Genomic DNA, 22,552 nt, shown 5'->3' with positions numbered 1-22,552 from the left:
CCCTGGGGCTCACCCTGGCCCGGGCCCAGTCCCAGGTCCCCCGGGGACATGCCTCATCACCACAGGCTGGGCCGGTGACCTGGGCCCTCGGCGGCCACCCTGGGCCTGCCCCACCAGCCTGGCTGTGGGGCTGGGCCCTGCCCCGCTGGCAGCCCCCACTCGGGGCTCCCTTTCTCACTGCAGCAGACGGCTCATGCTGCTCCCGGACACCTACGGCTTGTCTTCTGCGAAATATCTTCATGAGGGAGTTCACGTCCCATGGCTGTGGTGAAGCAGCAAGGACTGAAAGGAGGGTGCTCTCATTCCGCTTGTGTGTATGGATTTTCTGGTTTTGATATCGGCTCCTGGCATTGCTAGCCTTGAAATTTCACCTATAGGATCATGAATATAAAAAGTCTTATGGTGCTGTGCTGGGAGGATTTGAAAAAACTCATTTTCCACAGGGGAGAAAAAGGAAAAAATAGCATAGATGAATGTTGCTAGCAATGGGAAGCCCTTTAGGATGCTGTTAATGAACAGACAAGAGTTCATAATTCTGTCATCAGAAAAGATGACAGCTAGTACATAAAGCCTGTACTAGCGATGAGTGAAAGCAAAAGCAGCAATTAAATATGTAAAAAAATGGTTCAATATGACAAAAGTTGTGATATGTAGGAGACTTCTAGATGTCAGGAAAAATCCTTGCCTGTTTTTGTCAAGGTCAGTGACAGTATTTTGGAAGTATTCCAGGAAAAAAGCCATCCTAACAAAGGAAGGGGCTGCCAGTAGGTAGGAAGAGTATAAACAATCAGAATTTAATAAAAGATGCTGCTATGATGGTTTTGTATTTGGAAAGAAATAGAGTGATGTATTCAACAACTTTGTAGGAAATCGAGTCGTATGAAAATGTTTCCCATTTTTTAATGGGGAACAGGTTTGGGTTAAGTAACTTCCCAAAAGCTATAGATTTCGGTAAGATGTTTGATGCAATGATAATGGGCATCCTGATTAAAAGTACTGACACTGCTCCCCATCAAAAGAACACAGTCTAATGGATTTTGAGTAGGGTAACTGGAAATTGTCAGTGGAGATGTTCAATGAATTGGCATGTGTGTCATGTTCTGCAAGAACCAGTTCTCATCCTTTATGCTATTATGTATTTTTTATTAATGATCTAGGAAATACATGAAGACAGTCACAGACAGTCATTTTTAAAGAAAAGCCAAATATTGGTCTGATAGTCAATACAGTAGTACAGAATGCTTTATAAACTATATTCATCAAGACAAGGTACACCTTTATAATAACTGTCTGGAAAGTCATAATTCTAAAAGCAAAGAGTATGGGTCATAGCTAGAAAATTGGAAAGCTGCAACTTTGAAAAATATTGTGGAGACATAGCAGACAGGGAACTCCTGAGATGTTACAGCAGAAAGTTACACAGTGTAAGTCATGGACATATTGAGGTGAATAGGGCAGGAGGGTATGTGTGCGTATGTCTGTTTACTGGAGCACAATGTTAGGGTTTGTGTCAAATGAACTTTCAAAAAATGTTTGAAGGTTGTTGAGGGTTTAGAGAAGAGAGTGTAGAAAATACTTAGGAGCAGGAGATTTATGGAGCTAAGTCTGTTTACCTGATCAAAAAGAAAATTAAGTTATCAGTATTTAACTTTACAGAGAAAAGAGGGTGGACATTAATCTCGAGCTGAGAAAGATATAACAGGACCAAGACTTCAAAGTAAGAAATACAGAACACATTTTTAACAGTTTTTAACAGTTCAGCTGATTAATCACTAGAACAAACAGCTAAGGAGTTGATTAATTCTCCATCTCTTGATGTCTCTGTAATCATGACTGAATACCTTTCTTGGTGTGTATGACTAAAATGCAATTTATTGGTCTCAGTACAAGTAACCAAGGTTGGTGGAGGTTACTAACATAGGCTAAATTTAAGGGGATAATAGCGCCTAATTTTTAAAAAAATCTCCCCTCCAAGTTAGGAGTCCATGTTATCTTCAAGAAAAAACAATTTACAGCTGTTTATCCTAGTAGGTGTATTTAAGAGAATGTGCATGAGATCTGGGTAAACAGTACCATAATTTGCCAAACAAGTAGCCTGTTGATCACCATCTCTATCAGCCACATGGCTGATTCATCATTGTGTGATCAGGAATCACAAGATTCCTTTCTTGTAGGTTATTTCTTGGTACATTTCAAGGGCAGCTGAAAATTTTATTTTATCCATGTTTATTTGTAAACTTTGTTGTGAAGCTGGATGCACGTATAGGCTAATTGCTTCTAGAGCTCTTACTGCTGACTTACTGACCTGGTTTGTGAAACTTGCTAGATAGATGATTAGACATATGCCACAGGAATCTGAAAACAAAGCCCAGCCCACAGAAAAGTAGAATTCCATATTCAGTGCCCTAAATGACATTGTAAGGGACAAGAATATCCCTATATGGGATGATAGGGACAAAAATGTCCCTATATCACTTCATTGATCTACATATATGTAGTTTTTCTGCAGACTTCTTCAACATCAGAAGCTCAACAACAAAGATGGACATTTCTTCCAATAAGACCAAAATGTGGACCTGCAGATTTTTTTGGTGGGGCAGGGGGTGGTGGGGTGGAGACTGAGAGACACAGAGACTGAGAGCGAGACTGAGACTGAAACTCTCTCTTGGGGGGTAGACTTCAGTATCGGATTGCCTTGAAGAAGAGTTTCTCTCCATTGAGAGTGAGGTGCTAAGCTAATTTTAGTGTAGTGAGCCCTATCAGAATACCTTTGTTTCTCCATGATGACATTGTATTGTCTATATTATTCAAGAGATCAGACTAGATGGAAGAATATTTGGCCTTTAAATCTATAAATTCTTAGAATTCTTTATGCTTTGGTAAAGAGAAGGGTTGATAGTCATGTAATCTTGTACAAATGAGTGAATCAGAATTGGTAGTTTACATAACAAAATGAGCATGAGCAAATAAATAAAGCATTATTGCCTCCGGCCAAGAAGAGTTTGATTTGTGAAATACGCACTTAAGAAAATGTACTGTGCCAAGCATTTGAGGATATTTTGCTTGCTTACTGCATAATAACAGCATGACCTCCATTGTGCAAGATACTGCAAATGCAATTGCCATCTTGCAAAAACCAATGCAGTCCTATGATCTTTAACTGAGATATGCTAACTTACTCTAGCTAAACAAACATCCTTTATCAAGCTTTAGGGGAGCGATGAGTAACTGGCAGTGACTGCTAAAGTCATCTGTATAATTTAGGGAAAATTCTGACAAGGAAATCAACTTGGATGTGAGAGTTTGAGAGAGCAGGAACTTAAGAAACAGTTTGACAGATACCACTGAAAATCCTGTTAGAGAATCCAGGGAGAATGACTACTTGCTAGCCATCTTCTGGGATCCAGATGGACATGTTCTGAGAAGAGAGGAGTACTTAACCCTACAGTATTGAAAAACACTATGTTGTGTACAATACTACATGTTGTATTCAGTATGGATTGTGTGCTCTGTCTTTTAGCCCTAGGACTTAAAGATCTCAGCTACAAGTGATCTGAGTGTGAGGGGAAAGCATAGCCCCAGAGAACACGAACGGTCAGGAAATAGTCTTGTGTGCATGAATCACATGTACTGGCTGTAAAGTCGTGTTGGTAATATTTCAGGGAAAGACATTTGTGAGGGGATTTTCATTATTGCCATAGCACCACAGTTTCTCTTTCATCAGAAGTGGGTACTGTTATTTTTAGTCTGAAGACTTTTAAATGCTGCATCTTGACCTGCATTCAGAATTACTTTGGCTTTTTTCTTATAGACTGTAGCCCTGAGTGTGGCTTCTCTGTCTACAACAAACAGACAAGTCTTTTGTCTCAAAGTCAGTGTCTTGTATGTCAGTTCACCTAGGTTTTGATGTGTAGATTTTCTATCTTTTTAAGAGAATAGTACAGAATGTATTATCAAATAAAAAGCCATCATAAGCAGCAGTCTTGATTTGCTGTGTTCCTCACACCGTTCCAGTCTGCAGAGATTTCAGTGCACATCAGTCACTACAATCTGACTAGCAATTGGTTTTGATCCTTCCACTATGCTCTTTTTAGCTACCAGAGATGACGAAACATGAAGGTGTTCTTCAATGCTTTGCATTTCTTAGGATCTTTTAGCAGAAAGAGAGGGAACAATGTATTTGTAACCATTTTGTATTTGGCTAGCTGACCAGCCCAGCCACGGTCTTCATAAAAAGTTGAAATTCAGCTTCTTTCGCAGTTGTCTTTTAGTGAAAGAAACCAAAATTAACAATCTTTGTGAAATGTAATATGTGAATTGATAACACATTATCACACAAGTGCCAACTTCAGGGTTGAAATGTGAGCACTCGCAGCCTGCGTGGTGGAGAGGGTGGCTGAAGCGTTTAGGCGTAGCTGGGGGTGGCAGGATATTTTGCAGTGTGCTTCACCAGTTGCAGTTCTCTAAAGCCACCTCTGGTTGTAACCTTCTCTTTTGTACAGTGGAAATGGAGGAAGGAAAACATTCTTTGGAGGGAAGTTCTGGTGTGGTGACAGCTTCACTAGGACGTTTAAGCAGAACGGGGTAGTGGTCTGGCCTGGAGAGAAAAAGGAGGGGAAATGCCCTGTCTCTCCTGCTGTTCTCTACAAAATAAGGGCATTCTGTTTTCCCTTTCCTTTTATGATTCTTTAGCTTATAGCTGACTTTACGCTGCTTCCTACGAAAACTTTTTCTACTGCTTTTTGTATTGCTTTCTTGAAAACTTTTGTTGCTTTACTCTTTGACCTTTTGCCAGCCCCTCTGGGTTTCAAAGACATAAGCAGTAACCTGGACGTTGAGTGTCTGCCTCACTGCGTGTCTGGAATCAAAATGGAGTCATAGGAAGATAGTGAGCTAGCTGGCATTTCCTAGCCATGGTACATGAGCACAGTGATGTAAAATTGGAGCTAAAAGCACTCACCTCTTTGTTAACTATTTAATGATAATTATTAACAAGTGCTGACCTGTCCTGTACATCACAAAACAGCAACTTGCTGTTAGATAAAGAGCAACTTGCAAGAGTAAGCTTTCATTATGGAAAAAAAATCCACTGGTTTTTCAGGCGTTCTTTATAAGTTAGCAAAATACCTCCACCAAGGATCAGTGGACTACGTTAGAAATAAAAATACAGCGGCCTCTTGGATGTGTACTTGCTGAAATGCCTAAACATACTAAATTAATCTTGCATTTAAGAAATAAAGCCACATTAAGATTTTGATTAAAAGTCAATTGTATATATTCTTCTCAGTTACAGTGTGTCAAATCTGAGATCCTAGCAGTAGGAAAACAGTACATCTTTTTTTCTTGCCTCCTTTAGTCAGGCTAGAGACAGATATGCTTTACCTTGATCATTTATTTCATAACTCGTCTTACTGTTTATATGATATGCCTTAGTATGCAAAATAAAGAGCAGTCCAGACATATGTGAATCAAAATTATGTTTAGGTCTCACCAAAGGGGAGAGGGGGGGAGAAAATTATTAGTTCAATATTACTTAGCATCCAAGCAAGATTCTGTCTTCATTCATTGAAATAGAGGTTTTTTACAAAGTGTGTGCAGGATCAGTTTCATAGGTACTCATGAAAATTGATGCTATGCTTACAGGTACACAAATGCTATGGGGAATGGGAAGTCTTCATTATATGTTGCAGAGAGAGATAGCCGAGGTAGCTGCAAATATCAGAGAGTCTATAGCCCTGTTATTGCCATGTTGTATTCAAGGTCATTAGACCTGAACAGGAATAATTAATCCAGGCGGAGCATTGGATTAATGGCTACACTTGTTCTGGTACCTTCATGAATAGAACTGCAAACTCTGCAAAAATACACGTTGTGAATCTAGGAGAATGCATCACTGTGAGTAACACCTGCAGACCATGCACATTTTGAGGTCATCATCTTTTCTGGCATAGCTCTTTCTCTCTCTGACTCCGTCATGGGCTTTTGCAGCTGCCTTCCCCCTCCTCACTGGTTCAGGGTTCTGGGTTTTGTGCTTAGCCAGAATTAGCCTCTCCCCTCTGCCTATGAGAAAATGGGGAAATCCTTCTTCAGTTTTGAGGTGGAGTATGATCAAAGCAGAAAGGGTTTTTTTTGCAGGGTTCTAGCTATTCCCTTGTTGATTCAGTTTTCCAGAGAAGTAGGAACTCAATGAAAAGCTATCACAGGTAAAATGGGCAAAATTAAAATGTACTGACGTAAGAAACCTTCCCAAGGAGAAGACCATGAGTGTAATACCAACAAAAGATAAGGAAAAATAAGTAGGTTTTTTAAAAAAAATATTGAATTTCCTTTTAATATTTTCAAAAAACTTTAGTTTGTCAAGTGCCATATTAAAGTAAGGGTAGAGCGCATATCAGAATAGTCTGCAGAAGTCCAACATTTTCAATAAGTTCTGTGTCCTAATTTTATCTTTTCATTTTTAGTCTAACAACTGCTAAAACTATGACTAATCATTTAAAATACATTAAAATAAAAAGATTTAGCCTGCTCTTGCCTGAATTGGATTGAATTTCCCTGAAGTCCTCTGAACAGTCCTTGAAGCTCTTGCTTTATTTGCTAATCCATATTTCCTGCATCCTACTCAGATATTGAATGGATTACTGTACATAACTTCTTCAGACGTTAAGTTTAGCTTAAGCTTTTTCTAATATTAGAAAAAAAACTTGAAGAAGTTAGATATTAGTTGGAAATTATGTGTGTATCTGTCAAGTTCTTCAAGGAACTGATTAATTTTGGAGGCCGTACCAGGCAAATGCCTGAATGCAAGCCTCATCAAAACATTCTAGGGTATTGACAATAGCATATGCCTTGCACAATATTGCTTCCCTGCTAATTTCGTTTTCCTTAAAGGAATTGTGGACATTTCATTTTAAATTTTAGGAGCGTCTTCTACTTTCTTTACTGCCTGCTCACATTGCCATGGAAATGAAAGCAGAGATCATTCAGAGGTTACAAGGTCCCAAGGCAGGCCAGCTGGAAAACACCAACAACTTCCACAATTTGTATGTCAAAAGGCACACCAATGTAAGGTATTGTACTATAATAAAATGTATCAACAACATTCAGAAAAATTTTGAAAAGCAAGTGTTAAGAGACCAATTAAGAAAATAATTGTTTTAATATGTTTTTCAACAACTTAATGTTTGATTAAGGCCATTAATTTGATCAAATGCTAACAATCTGCTGTTCCAGAAGAGCAACAAAGGTGACTGATAATACAGAGGGGTTGTTTAGAGAAAGCTATGGGTTAACAGGCTTTCTTCATAATGTCTTAAATTTTCAGGTTAAAGTACCAAATCCTGCTTTCATGTATACTAGTCAAAATTGTAATTTGTGTCAGTTATATTATTCTGAATTTGTAATTTTCTTAACAAGCAATTTCTCAGGTTTTATATAATGTAAATAGAGGCAGCTGTATCACGTGTATTTTACACAGTATCTGAGATAAAATATTCTGCTGATGAATCTAATTATTAATTATAAATTTCTACAAGTTAGAAAAATAATTCACCATTTATTTCAAATATTCTTTCATCTTTACAAGTTGTTTTGCCTCTTTTTCTGATTGGGAAAGTTAATTTGAATGACATTCTTAGAAATTACATTTTTAAAGCAAGTATTGCAGGACTTTTGAGGAAGTTCATTTTCACTTGTAAGCACAAATACTTTTTCCTTAGCCTGATTCTATGAATTGGTCAAGTTTTCTTGGTGAATAGAAACATAGTGTATGGCTTGAATATCTTAGCAACCAAGCTTGAATTTAATAGTCTGAGTAACAAGTGAACAGAGACTTCTATGCTGCATATCATTGACAGGTAAATCTAGACAGAAAATGTCTACAATGATAAAAAGTTATTAAACAATTTCTGATAACAAATGTGTTTATTGAAATAATTGCCATTATTATATTGCCAATTTGTGAGTAGGAAAAAAGTTTCTATTTTTTGAATACACTAACAAATATAGGTATAGAATGCCTATAAATACCTATAAATATAGTATACCTGTAAACGTAATACCTGTGAAGGTAATACCTATAAAGGTAATAATAGGTATATATTACATATAAACGTAACGCCTGTAAAGGTAAATGTAGGTTTACCTATAAATATATTTATTGCTCTACATTTAGCAGTGGCCATTTTGCGTACGGTCATACCTCTGTGAAGTTCCAGAATGCCTACTTTCAGGTTTTGCTGTTGATTGATTGATAAGTCTGAGTTCTGCAGAAGGAAACTGTGACTAAGTTTCTGTTCATTTCTGTTGTAGCATCTTGTATGCTGATATTGTGGGATTCACTCGTCTGGCCAGTGACTGCTCACCAGGGGAATTGGTGCACATGCTAAACGAGCTGTTTGGCAAGTTTGATCAGATTGCAAAGGTGGGTTTCTACTGGGCTGCTAGAGTTAGTTTAAATAAGTCATCTTTAATTTTTTTTTTTCTTCTTCTACCTTCAGACAGCATTTCTGAGGCTTTGGCAGGAAGATTAGACTTGAAATGTGTGAAGAAAAAATCTGGCTCTGGTCTGAGTGTAACAGTGTGTTTGTGCCAGTGTGACAATCTGTGAAACCCAAGATAGCTCTCTCTAATAGGACCAATAGAGACAGATCATGAAGCCCCATAAAGCTTAATGGAAGGTGAACAGCTCTTTAAATAGATTTTTTACTATAACAAGGATTAAGAAACTCAAGCTAGAAAACTGATACAGTCAGTTTTCTGATCTCTGGAAAAGCATTTAAGAGACTGGAGGACAAGAGAGACAATACTGATTGAAGCAATTTTAATTACTGACCACAGCCTCTTGATTACTCAAGAAAAGATTCAAATATAATCAGAAGTTCTTCTTCTGTTTATTTAGGTGTCATTTTTATAAAAATTACATCAAACCATGCTATGTGTGATGGTGAAATCGGAAACACTAAAACAGATAAAAATAAAAAAAAAAACCAAATACAATTTTTCTGTGGTTTTTATTAGTTCAAAAACTATTGTCCAGTATTGGTTAAAAAAAACCCAAAACTTTATATTGCCTTAGAGTACAAAAGATAGAAATAAGATTATGATTGCTAGTTTCAGGAAGTATTGCATTAGTACATCTTCAAAGATGTAAATGTGGAAGGCTAGGTCTTTTGATTTCATATTTCAAATAAAAAGACTTTATTTAGATTGAGTGCATGATACTTTGGCTCAGTTCTTTAATCTAAGGTGTGAACAACACTGCAGATCTATGTTTTGCAATGAACTTACTTCCTGGTTTTGCCCATTAAGGACCACAACAGATGGAGGAATCATCCATACAAATCTCTCTGACAGCACTTCTTTTTTAGCAAGCCAAATCCTTCTCTACTGAAACAAGCTTAAGTAGAATGATTTTGCTAATACCATTTAAGTCAGTCTTTGTAACAGTAACCCTTCGTTTATGTAATTCATTCAAGAAAATGACCATCTCACCTTGCTTTTTCCTCCAGGAAAATGAATGTATGAGAATTAAAATTCTAGGTGACTGCTATTACTGTGTTTCTGGACTGCCTATATCTCTTCAAAATCATGCCAAGAATTGTGTGAAAATGGGACTGGACATGTGTGAAGCCATTAAGTAAGTGCTGAACTTTTTGTTAAATATTCAACAATAAAAATTCTGTCTCTTTTCTATCTGTAGCTGTGCTGCTGGTTGAAACGTTCAGACCTCTAGTAGTTGGTGTGTTTCACTTCAAGGTCCAGCATGGTAATCTTGATCTCAGCCTCAGCAAAGAAATGTTTTAAGATGTTGGGTTGTGCCAGGCTATCTCGTTACTACACCATAAAGTTGATTAAGGACCTGGAGCATTGCTCATAAAAGGAAAGGCTGAGAGAGCTGGGACTGTTCAACCTGGAGAAGAGAAAGCTGAGGGGGAAAAATCTCATCAATGCATTTAAGTACCTGAAGGGAGACTGCAAAGAAGATGGAGCCAGCCTCTTCTCAGTGGTGCCCAGTGACAGGAAAGAGATGATGGGCACAAACTGAAACACAGGAGGTTCCCTCTGAACATCAGGAAACACTTTTTTCACTGTGAGGGTGACTGAGCACTGGCACAGGTTGCCCAGAGAGGTTGTGGAGTTTCCAACCTTGGAGATACTCAAAATACAACTGGTACGGCCCTAAGCAACCTGCTCTAGCTGGCCCTGTTTTGAGCAGGAGTTGGACTAGACAATCTCCAGAGGTCCCTTCTGACCTCAGCTATTCTGTGATTACGAGATGGTAAATATCCCAATAGACATCACTTAGGACTTGGGAAGTTTTGCTTTATGCAGAATCATGATGCTGCCACCCACCTGTTAGTCAAATGGCTCCGTGAGAGGCCAGAGCTCCTGGCTGCTGATGAGTTTGAAGTTCAGTGGTGGTCAGGAGCAGTTGCCCCTCCACAATTAAGATGCCTCAAGCCCTGAGCCTGTGGAGTGATACTGAGCATGTCTACCAAAGGCATTTCTAAAGGCTTACAGATTCCTAGGCTGAGGCCTACTTCCCATGTTGTTAAATAAGCAATAAAATGTGCCTGTCTTACTAGATCCCAGGTTTAGGTTTAGTTTCAATTTTTCTGTAATTAATTTTTTAGTTGAGGACTTTCTAAAAAGTTTTGTCAGTTAACACATTAAGGCACCACTGAGAATTCTGTGCTTATCAGCAGTATTTTGGATTTGTGGGTTACTGTATTTGTCCCTTATTTCTTTCCCATAATCATTGTGCTTGTTCTGTCTTTGAAACAGAAAACAGAACAAGGTATTTGAGAAACCTAATGTGATTTCTTTTGAAATAGCAGTTGTAACTTACTTAAAGTAACTCAAGTAATAACAGGAGGCTTGATATGATTGTGAAAGAGGGAGAAGAAATATGGTTGTATCTGATGGGTTAACACTTGTAAGGCATCTGAGGATACAACTAAAGGCATACTTAAGGAATCCTCTAGCTTATTACTGAGGATTAGATTGGGAATGCATTATAGGCAACTGTAGCAGTTCTGAAGATGGTAGGACTCCAAAGAAGTCTTGCAAAAGGGCAGCTTTACTCCCATTCATCTCTTCACCTAACTGCTATCTGAACTCTCAGTGCAGAGTAGAAATAACTCTTTTGTACGCTACCTGCCCTGGATGAGTTCTGCCACTGAAGCTGGACACATTTCAGTATGAGGGTACCTAAACCTAGTTTGGATGTCTGCACATCATGCTGAAGGGTCTTAAACCTTCCCATCCAGAAACTTCAGCTCAGTATTGTAGTTTATTTCTTAAGCAAGGGTCTGATTCTGCTAGCTTCTTTAAAAAACAGTTTGTGAGGAAAGGACAGCTAAAAAACCTTCCACTTCTTTTTTTTAACCAAAGTCAGATAATTCACTGTCTGTAATTCATACCTGAAGTTCTTTTTAGCTTCTAGGAGTTAAAATATTGTAAATGGTTACTTATAGCAGTTATCGTTAATGGCACAAATATCTTTTCTGTAGCAAAGCTAAGTTTCCTTTGATTAAAATTACGGTATATCTAGGTGAGTTACACTTTGCAAAAATATATGTCACGTGGAGGTCTGGATATTTGGTAGTGACCTGTGTGATTTGTTTTTTTACACAACTGGACTTTGGTTTTAAAACTTGGTATACTCTTCTGTTAGTTTCAGTTCCAATTTTGATGTTTTTTTTTCCTAAATCACATTTACCACTGTCCAGGTAGCAAAGTAAGCAATTACCTCATCCTTGTGAGGTATATGTGTGGTGTGCACCTCATCATGAAATGGATAGTTATGTTGAACAGTGTTGTCTCAGTGATTATCTAAACAGACGTACAAAAGTGAATCCTCTAATCCTTAAATGTGTGTAATTGTAGTCTAATCCTCATGTGTGTGTAATTGTAGTCACAAGAAGGTTTTGGCTTTCAGTTGCCTGGTCTTGTGATTCCATCCAGGGTAATTACTGTATGGGTAGGTTGATTAATGCAAATTTGGTTCTTTTCCTTTTAAGGTATTCACAGAAAAGGTGTAGTATTTGTGGAAACTGGGATTTTTATCTCCTTGCTTGAGGGATCTTTTGTAAAACTAACCTCAGTACAGGAATCAGGTTGCTGCATTTTCTGAAATGTTTTTTCTTCATCCAGATATGGTTGTACCTTACATTGTGTCCAAAGAAATCTATTTTTTTAAATGGTACTTGGAGTACTTCTCCTTGCCAAGCATTAAAATCTACAGATTTGGTTGTTTCCTCAGTTGCTTTCACTGAATGTTTTCTCTTTTTCATTTAGATACACTAGAACATTATTATCATTAAACCAATTGCTTCTCTAGCATGTCAGGAACGAAAGCTGACATCCCTTCAGTAGAGCAGTAGGTAAAAAGAGTTTCTGTCCCTAAGTTCTGACTCCCCCCCTTTTTTGGGGGTTGGCTTAAAAATCAGGCTGATGGAAAAACAATGCTAAGCTCAAGCCATAAATTGCCCTTCACGAAGAACTGAAAGTATAATTTTGCACATCATAATGCAATGCTTTACTTGAGCTCAGAGAGCAATCTGTCAGTTCCTCACACTTCAGAACTTCCCAATTTTCTTTGAAATAACTTTCTGCTCAAGCTGCTATCAAGTATGTTCATTGTTAATGCTGGATGATAAGGTCCTCCTTGGTAAGAGCAGCCTTATAGAGTAGAAAATTATCTTTTAGTTGTATAGCACATTCTGATCTGACTTTATTACTGTAGTCAGAATTCACAGCGCGCTGTAGACAGATGCCTGATTATTATAGCCTGTTTACATCTCTGTAAGAAGTAAGGAATCTGTACCCCATGTTTTGAAATGCTTTCAAAGTATTATGTCAAGTGTTGCAGCCTGCAGGTGAATAGAAATTACTGATTATTAATCAACTCCGTATTTCGTAGTGTGATTGCTGCATCTTTGTGTGGAAGCATCTCCTGAAATACTTCTGTGGCCTGTAAAACTACAAGTAGTAATACTCTTGCTGTTGGAAATGTGTCACTCAATATATTGTTTGACTCACTGTCTAAAATACCTTTTTTGTCAGATACGAGTTTTTGTTATATTCAGTCATTGAGGTGCAAACTGAGCCCTCAGTGTGCAAGTTACTGAAATAAAGCAGTTTGCTGTTTAGATTAACAGTTCTATATAGATTTTACTTCCTGAATATAGTTTCAGTTCCAGTTCTCTTTGAAGCAAAAAGGAGGAATTCTACCAAATTACCAGGTGATCTGTAGTACAAAACCTTATTCAGCCTTGTTTCCTAATAATGTGTAGCTCCATTTTGAGCGATTCAGCCTCTCTACGCCACGGATTGTTTCCATTTAAACATGTTAGTAGTCCCATTGATTAATTGCTTTGCTTCTCTGCTCTATGTTGGAACAAATCCAATGTATCTTATAGTCTGCAGCCTGCTTGCCAAGGAATGGGATGCTCACCTTATCAAGCCATAGATGCCAGTGCTACCTGTGATGTTGAGACCTGGCCACCTTAATTGCGTGCTTTAAGGCTAGAGCTTATCTGTTAAGGGAAAATATGTTTGTGTATGAATATATATGCTGTTTTCCTTCAGCCCAAACTCCACCCCCTTGTCTGTCTGGTGACTTCCTAATTCACATGTTTCTCAGCCACAGATTCTCAAAGGCTGTCTTTGATTTGGTAGCGTGAAATGAGTTCCATTTCAGAGGAAAGTGAAGGAAACTGGTGGATGATATGGTTGTACCAATTTGAAAGCTAGATGCAAAATAAAATAACTTTTTTTTAGGTGTGATTTCATTCCTGCAGGTCTGATCCAAAAAGGAACTATGCTTATAAAGCTGGCAATTTGCAGGGAACTAGGTGCTCAAGCCTCACTGAATGTGTTAAAGTGCCTAAGACAGGACTAGGTGAGTCTTTGATAACAGTAGTCCAGAATTACCGATGAATAAAGCTCAGATAAACAGAGTAGATGCTTTCCTAATGACCTGAACTCTTGCTTGTGTGGAGTAAAGTTGCTACAACTACCTGCAAGCTAACCATGCTGGTGAAAAACATAGAATCCTTACAAACTCAAATTTCAGGCTGCAATAGGAAAAATACAGTCTTGATGAGTATTTTGACTGCCCAGCTAGGATGGACACACTGACTGTGGTGTGCTGAGGGAAACCGGAGAGCCTGTGGGAGCAGAAGATGCAATAATAGTGGGAAGTTTCAGATATACTTGTGTAGGTAAGACAAGTGTCCAATGGGGATGTGATAGGCTACATTCTTAGACGCATTCAGTGCCTGCATCGTCATAGCAATTGCTCAGGGAGCATAGGAAGGAAGTAGTAAACTCTAATTTGGTCCAGCATAACACTTCTAATTTAAAATCTGCTGTGCTTTCTTTAATTTGTGAGACAGAAGAGAAGATTCATTTCTGGAACATACTCTACTTGCTCCCCTCCTTAACTCCTGAGAGCTTATTATAAAACAGACTTTATGGCTTGCTCTCCAGAATATGGCAGGGCAGCCTTTCGACAAGCACTCCTAGAGGATAAATGTTCCTCTTCCACTTTGCCCAGTTTTGTAAAGCACTTTTCTGTTTTCCAGAGTGTTAAGCTTGTGTCATATTCCTTGTGCAGAGCAAAGTGGTGTTTGTCATTTGCTGACTGCTTACAAAGATCATTAACAAGCAGTTCATTTTCAAGTGTGTCAGCTACAGGAGAGCAGTGTAAAATGGCAAAGTGAAAAGAGGTATCAATAAACACTTGATAGAGACTGAGGGAATTAAAACAATTCTCCTCTCTTTAATAACTTCAAAACACAGTTTAACAAAATACTTTCAGTCATGCTCCTGTTATTTTCATTTCTCAGAAAAAGAAGACTTGAGAACTACTGCTTACACATAGGATTTACCATATCAAATTAAGCGTGTTAAGTTCTATGTTCCCTTTCAAAAAAAGAAGAGAAACAGGCCAATTTAATTCTGTAATTCAGAAGGTACAGAGCTGATGATTCTCATCATTGAAATATTGAAGATGTTGCTAGAACTATGAACCTGACTCTCACACAGGAGCCATTGGGGTTTCTTATTCTATAGTTGTTCCCTCCATCAACACCCTGAATTCCCCTAAGATTAATGTCTGTACATGTTCCTTATTACTGGTTAGGTTTTGGTCCACATGAGTTGGGTCTTAAATACATAAATCCAGTTAAGTTACTATCTTCCCATTTCTTAGAACTGTATAAGCCTGTAGACATCTGAATTAATCTTCTAACTCTTTACATATGTCATTAGGTACCTATATGACATATGTCTGAAAAAGTTCTGGTTGTTTGACTTTAGTCACCCACCTGTGATTCAGAAAAGCCTCTTCTGGAAAGATTAATGCCTATCTTATGTGTAGGGCTCTTCTGAAATTTAGGCTGGGGTGAACAGATACTTCAACTCTGTCTAAAGTCACTGGATAGGTCAAAGGTTTAGATGTGGTCTGGACAGTGAGGGTGGCCTCGCATTCTTTGTATAACGATCTAGCAGGTACAGTGTTCACGAATCATGTGGAAGGCTGTTGAGCCTATGTTCTCCACAGCCTGAATGGCGCTGAGCCTATATCCCCAAAAAGTGTATGAGCCACCAGCCTGTAGAATATCCTGAGGTGCTGCGTTTTTTCATCCTTCCTCTCAGAGCAGAACCATTTGTGAGCAGACGTGCAAGGGTGATGGGACCTGACAGAAGCCAGGTATGAGAAGGTCTCCAATGTAGATCTTCAGATAGAAGGGCTCATAACAGTAGTTCCAGATCTCCAAAATATGTTTGTTGGACTGTCACTGCATTAAAAGCCATACCAAAGGCTGCCTGTAGAACAAAAATAGTCTCTGGGTTCTACCATGAGACCAAACATTTCCACTACTTAGTTCAGCCCTCCCAAATAATTTCAAATGAGTATAAAAGAAGGGACTTAAGACATGGACTTGAGAATTAATATTTACTGCAAATAGTTGCAAATATAGATAAGAGTAAAGGTAATATATAAAAATAATCCTAGCATAAAAAGAATGGCGGCAACGCTAAAAAGAAATAAATGTTATCACCATCGTTACTGCTAATTTGACTGGTAAATTAAAAGAAAACACGGCCCTATTATATATATTAACACAAATTTTCTTCTCAACTACAGGAAAGTGAGAGATGCAACTGGAGTTGATATTAATATGCGCGTAGGAGTGCACTCTGGGAATGTGCTTTGTGGTGTTATTGGGCTACAGAAGTGGCAGTACGATGTGTGGTCACACGATGTTACTCTGGCAAATCACATGGAAGCTGGAGGAGTCCCAGGGTAAGAGGCTTCTCTGTTAACCTTTGGACACATGGATTTTTGTACCATGGAGAAATGCACAGGTACCATGTCTTCAGCCATCAGCCTTCATGGAGAAGCCTGAAGTAATTCTTAGTGCTGTCTTTAAAAAACAACAACCGGGTACTCAGTATTTCCCGTGATTTAAAGAGTATTTTTTTCTGGATGGAAACCTTTAGATTTATGCCCATTACAACTTCTAAAAATTAGATTAGAGGGACTGTAAATGAAGTGAGCAGTGTATAAAAAGTATATCCAAAAGCTAGTAAAAAAGGTGGATCAGGTTCAAATTATGCTTTTGATTGGTGTTTGTGATTCTGTCATTCTTTTAAAATATAATTTCAGCCGTGTTCACATCACCTCAGTCACCTTGGCACATTTGAATGGAGCTTACAAAGTGGAAGATGGGGATGGAGATGTGAGGGACCCATATCTGAAAGAGCATAATGTTAAGACTTACTTTGTAATCAATCCTAAGGTTAGTAGTACTTTTATTTTGTGGCCAGTCATAGTTATTTTTGAGCAGGACCACTAATCTCTTTATTGAATAATTCACTACCATAAGATATTGATCAGAGCTATCACTGATGCCTACAAATACATAATGTTTGCATTGCAAATCTTTCCCGCTCTTCAGAAATAAGTCTCTGATATTTCCCAGCAATATCATTAAGAATTGCAGGTTCTTAGCATCTCTCCATTTTTAAGTTCCTAAGCATGCAGATACGTGGTCCAGATGATGCATTACTGCTTCAAAAGGTAACGAACACCAAGACTGATATCACCTTTTATTCTCTGTCAACCAGGGAGAGAAGCGAAGCCCTCAGCACCACATTAGGCCTCGACATACTCTTGATGGAGCCAAAATGAGAGCTTCTGTCCGCATGACCCGGTACCTGGAATCTTGGGGAGCAGCCAAGCCATTTGCACACTTGCACCACAGGGACAGCATGACCACTGAAAACGGCAAGATTAGCACAACAGTAGGGGCCTACTTATGTCATTTCATACAATTTAGCAATATTTGAAAGGAAAAAGGTGCTCACTGCTAAACACCTCGTTATTTCTGATAGAAGAAGATACATGCGTTTGTACAGGGCATAAACCCAGTGAAGTTGCTGGGAGCTTTTCCATTGGCATGTGAGTTTTGGATTAGACTCTAAGGAGCCATGTCTTGCTATAAGTGCATCTCTGAATCATAAGGAGTCCAATGTACTTACTAAAATACACAATTTGACCCTCTGAGCTTGAGCCCCAGTCACAGCATGTAGTGTGGCTGCTGTTCACCTTGTGGAGAGACATTTTGAACATAAAGCCAGAGTGCAACACCTTTGGGAAGGAACACTCTTGATACAGAGACATTCCCTGAGATTTATTGGCTATTTAGCCACAGTCTGTATTTGGAACATGGCCAAACCTGGAGCAAAGGCTGAGAAGTTAGAATATCCCTGTGGTACCTGGAGTGGAATTTATTAGAAGAGTTCTCTGGGAACCAAATGCATACTCACTGTAACATCTACCTTTTGAAGGTGCACTAACTCTCATCAGCTATGGCTGATGGCCTGAGTTTTGCAGTGCTGTAGTGCAATGTTACATCTCTTACAATGAACAGAAAAAATTTCTTTTTAATTTTGCTAACGCTATTTTACTGCTGTCAGTAAGACACTGTCAGTCCACAGCTTGTACACTGCATTATCTTCTACTTCCAAAAAGTGCAAACATAAAGGTAAATTCTAATAGTTTTCAACATTGGCATTCAGTTTTCTTCCTGTTACATATGAGAACATAGGATTGAGCCACCTAACCCATCTTGTTCAAAAAACACAGTGCATCAGAATGTGGATTGTGACGTGTTCGTTACAGAAAGTACCCAGCCATCACTATTAATCACAAAATAAATGTGGCTGTGATGGCTGCTGTTGCTTATAAAAAAAAATAACGACCATTGCCTGTATTTGGCCACTCAGGTCTGTTTTTTTCAAAAACACTTAGCATTGGCTTTTGCTGAAGCTGGCAGGAGTTTGGGCTATGTTAAAAAAGTGGTGACTTTGAAGCAGTGAATTTCTAGTAAAGCAAAACATTCTTGGATTCAGAATGTTGTATTAGTTATTTAGTGTTTATAATGATAGATCAGTTTGTCTCCAGGTCACTCCATCTTCACTCTTGGCCGGATTTTTTTTTTCAGACAGTTTTAATCTAATGCTAAAAGTATTTGTATTGAAAAATTTTCTCCTTACTTGACCCTGTTTTCAACACTATTTTTAAAGCAAATTAATGTTGTCAAAGTCTGTTATAATTCATAGGTATTTTCTTTCATTTTTTAGGATGTTCCCATGGGGCAATATCATTTTCAGCGTTGCAGAGAGAGGTAAATTAATTTTTAAAAATCACTTACTCATATAAAGTCCATATAAATACACATACATTCATATGCATTCATATGTATATAAGGCATGCTTTCAAATATTGAGGGCCATTTCTCACCCAAACTATTTTTTCAGCTGATCTCTCTTACATAGAGAAGGGCTTTGGAAACAGATTTGGCAGACATGTTACTTATGAATTGCGAATCCTGCTAACAAATAACATTATTCTGAATTAGTATAAGTATGTTGATGGACTACTATTAGTTTCTCCTAACAACCCAATTACTCTATCAGTGGGGAGAAAATTATATGCAGGAAAATTGAGAGGAGGCACAGAGGGGTAAGAAAAGGGAAGATGAAAAGGGCTGTTAATAATTTGTGTTACAACAGCTAATAATATGTACTAAAAGAGACATTTTATATATTTTGTTAATTGCTTTGTATTTGCATTGTGTTTTATTATTTCAAAGTCTGTAGCATGTTTGCAGTAGTAAACTTTCAAAAGGTATTTCGTGGTCTTCCTGTAGTGCTCCCGCTACACAAAATGTTTGCAAAATCACAATACCTTTAAGTTTTCATTCTCCTGCTTGGTACTTCAATGACTAGGCCAAGATGGTGAGAAATGGAAACCAGTTTGAACTGATCACTTCTTTAAAAACACCCAGAATTTCTAAATCAAGAAAAGAATGACATCTGTTTAAAAAACAAGCTTAGCACTGTCAGAAACCTGGAATGGTTAATTTTTATTTTAATGACCTGATAACACTTCAGATAATGTCTTGCAAAATTATAAGTAATATCACATATACCATAAAATCGCTTGAAAGAACCTTTTAAAATTTGTATTTTCATTGTCTTTGGTTATGCAAACAAGTCATTCTGTCTGCTCCTTCCCCATCTCTCTGCTTGGTAAATGTCTCCTCAACAAATCACAGGTTACTGGAGAGCTATGCGATTACCCAAAATATTGCTAAATTCCAGAAGATGAACAAGTTTTGACTGAATATGCATGATACTAATAAAAACAGTCTCTGATTTTAAAACTGAGCATTTACATTTGGACAGTATATCAAAAGGACTTCTATCAGCCTTATGGTAAAAAGAAGATCATTGGACTGTGGTATTTGCAAATAATGCAATTCTTTACGATTCTGAGATGTTCTTGCTTTTGTGTTTCTAAATTCCACTCCAAAATAGACCCAAAAGGTACAAATGTTGCCATGTGTCTTGATACCATATTATAGAAGGAGTTTCTAGAAACCATTACTGGAGTCTTATGTCCGTAGTGAGGCATATAACTAGGATTCTAGATAAGCTAGTTAGTCATTCCCACAGGAGAGAGCTGAAATGATAATAAGCACTCTGAAAATCAGTATTTTATTCGAATATGAAAATGTGGGTTTTGAAGCCTGACTGTAGGCTTCTGTTTGTGGCAGTCTTAGCTCTTATCTAGTTACACGATAGTCTTATGTTGTTAGGGATCTGCCAAGAGGATTAAGTGTGATTAGATAATGTCTCCTCATCTGTCTAGTTATTTCTCCTAGGCAGACTGTTTCATATGTGAAAAATAAGTTGTAAACACTTTCTTACCTAAATTCTATAGCATCGAATAGGCATGAAATCTGTTGGGTTGTTTAAAGTTACTTTAAGTACACTAATATCATTTCTGTATGAATTTGAATCCTGCAACAGGTTATCAGTTTGGGGGAAATAACCCAAAAACTTGATGGTGAAGAAAATCCGTGTTCGTTTTGACAGGGTTCAATCTGTAGGTTAAGAAAATTTTGGTAAGCAAAGAGTCAAATTTCAGATCTGACTGTTGACTTCTTACAAAACACTATTATTAAGTTAATATTGGATTTAAGTTTTCAAGAGGCAGAGATATAATCTGGTGTCGTGATTTAACCTCAGTCAGCAACTGAGCACCACACAGCTGCTCATTCACTCCTCCCCCCTGCCCCCTGGTGGGATGGGGGAGAGAATTGGAAGAGCACAAGTGAGAAAAATTCATGGGTTGAGATAAAAACAGTTTAATAATTGAAATAAAATAATAATAATAATGTAATAATAATAATAATGATAATACACAAAGCAAGTGATGCACAGTGCAATTGCTCACCACCTGCCGACTGATGCCCTGCCAGTCCCCGAGCAGCGGCCCCCCCCGGCCAGCTTCCCCCAGTTTATGTACTGAGCATGACGTCACATGGTATGGAATGTCCCTTTGGCCAGTTTGGCTGTGCCCCCTCCCAGCTTCTTGTGCACCTCCAGCCTTCCCAGTTGGTAGAGCATGGGAAACTAAAAAGTCTTTGGCTAGTGTAAGCACTGCTTAGCAACAACTAAAACATCGGTGTGTTATCAACTTTGTTCCCATCCTAAATCCAAAACCCAGCACTGTACCAGCTACTAGGAAGGAAATTAACTCTATCCCTGCCGAAACCAGGACATCTGGCAATATTTGAAATATTCTATTTTTAAGGAGAGCGCAACTGCTGAAAGGACTGATGATGTTTGCAGTAACATGTTAGTAAAGACAAACCCATTCTGATGATCCTCTGTTGGGTTCATGCTGAGTCCAGTGGAAAGAAAAGATCCTTTTTTTCATTGCAATTGTGTTATAAATAGAGGAGCATGACGTATGTTTGAAACTAATTTCAGACTTGGTGCTCAGTTTTCTTATTAAAAATAAGAAAACATTTCCAAGAAAAGAAGAGTTAGCAGGCTTTTGGTAGAGAATACTTACTATGCCTCAGTGCACTAGCACATTATTGTTCATCATACAATTCTGACAAGGACTATTAAAAATAACTACAAGAAACAGAAGTGTTTTATGAATTTGAGCATATTCCCATTTTTTTCATGAATTCGTAACACTGTGGAAGACTTTCCTTCAACCAGAATTTCTTGAACTCTCTTGGTTTGTTTTTTTTATGAAATGTTTTCCTGTGTTTGTTTTTTAAGTGCTCCCTAACAGCTAAACTCTAGATTTTTTTGTGTGTGTGTGTCAGACTCTGTAGCTTATGCTGGTTTTGTTAAGAGCTTATTATGAGGCTCAGTGTGCCTGAAGCCTATAGCTGCTATTGCAGCATAAATGTGAAAAAAATGTTATCCTCACAAGTTTATGCCAGCTGTGACCCCATTGTTTAAAGTTAATGTTTATTAACAATGTATTGATTTTCCAAAGTATCTTCCCATATTTTTCATTTCAGAACAAAATCACAGAAAAGAAGGTTTGAGGAGGAACTGAATGAGAGGATGATCCAGGCCATTGATGGAATCAATGCTCAAAAGTATGTTTTTCTCCTCTGTTGTCTCCTTCCTTCAATTTTGACATAAATCTGCAACAGAGGGTAGTGTTTACTATTTCTTGCTCCCACATGCACACGTAAGTCTGAAAACAGTAAAGATGTCACTAATACTGGCATAGGAAGCTCTGCACATTGTGAAGATAGGCTGTACAGGAACATGTTCTACTATATGGGATAAGACCGTACCTGTGAATCATGGTGTGACAGAGGTTTTTGGCTTGTCTTGATCATCATGGCAAAGGGATTTTTGCTCTGTAACTGTTCATATCTGTACACTCACAGCCATAACTCTACAGAATTATCTCATCTGAGAGCAGAGGAGTAAGACACAAGAAATAGCTGGCTCGGGAATCAGAATGATGTGAAAATTGATGCTTTACAATTTCCACAGAAACATCTCCTCAGAGTTAGAAACTTTCCCTAAAATCATAGTTTAATATCTCTTTGTTTCAACTGGTTGGTTGATTTCTTAGAGAAGGCTAAGCTTGATGGCATATTGAAATCATTGGGGGAGGCAACATGGCATGTATTTTTTCTGTGTCCTC

At 38.0% G+C, this 22,552-nt stretch overlaps 1 protein-coding gene across 1 annotated transcript in view; it reads left to right on the top strand.

The window, feature by feature from the left end:
• The window catches only part of ADCY2 (adenylate cyclase 2 (brain)), a 215,938-nt gene that overhangs the window by 127,826 nt on the left and 65,560 nt on the right, over positions 1-22,552 (top strand). The window contains exons 5-12 of the mRNA XM_009321919.1: positions 6,919-7,067; positions 8,308-8,419; positions 9,507-9,634; positions 16,157-16,315; positions 16,679-16,811; positions 17,140-17,316; positions 18,658-18,701; positions 21,909-21,989. Coding sequence (XP_009320194.1) covers positions 6,919-7,067; positions 8,308-8,419; positions 9,507-9,634; positions 16,157-16,315; positions 16,679-16,811; positions 17,140-17,316; positions 18,658-18,701; positions 21,909-21,989 — 983 coding nt within the window. The remainder of the gene's footprint in view (positions 1-6,918; positions 7,068-8,307; positions 8,420-9,506; positions 9,635-16,156; positions 16,316-16,678; positions 16,812-17,139; positions 17,317-18,657; positions 18,702-21,908; positions 21,990-22,552) is intronic.

Source organism: Pygoscelis adeliae, unplaced genomic scaffold (genome assembly GCF_000699105.1).
Source record: "Pygoscelis adeliae isolate BGI_AS28 unplaced genomic scaffold, ASM69910v1 Scaffold144, whole genome shotgun sequence".
NCBI classification, from domain to species: Eukaryota; Metazoa; Chordata; class Aves; order Sphenisciformes; family Spheniscidae; genus Pygoscelis; species Pygoscelis adeliae.
This window is presented reverse-complemented; position numbering and strand designations above follow the sequence as displayed.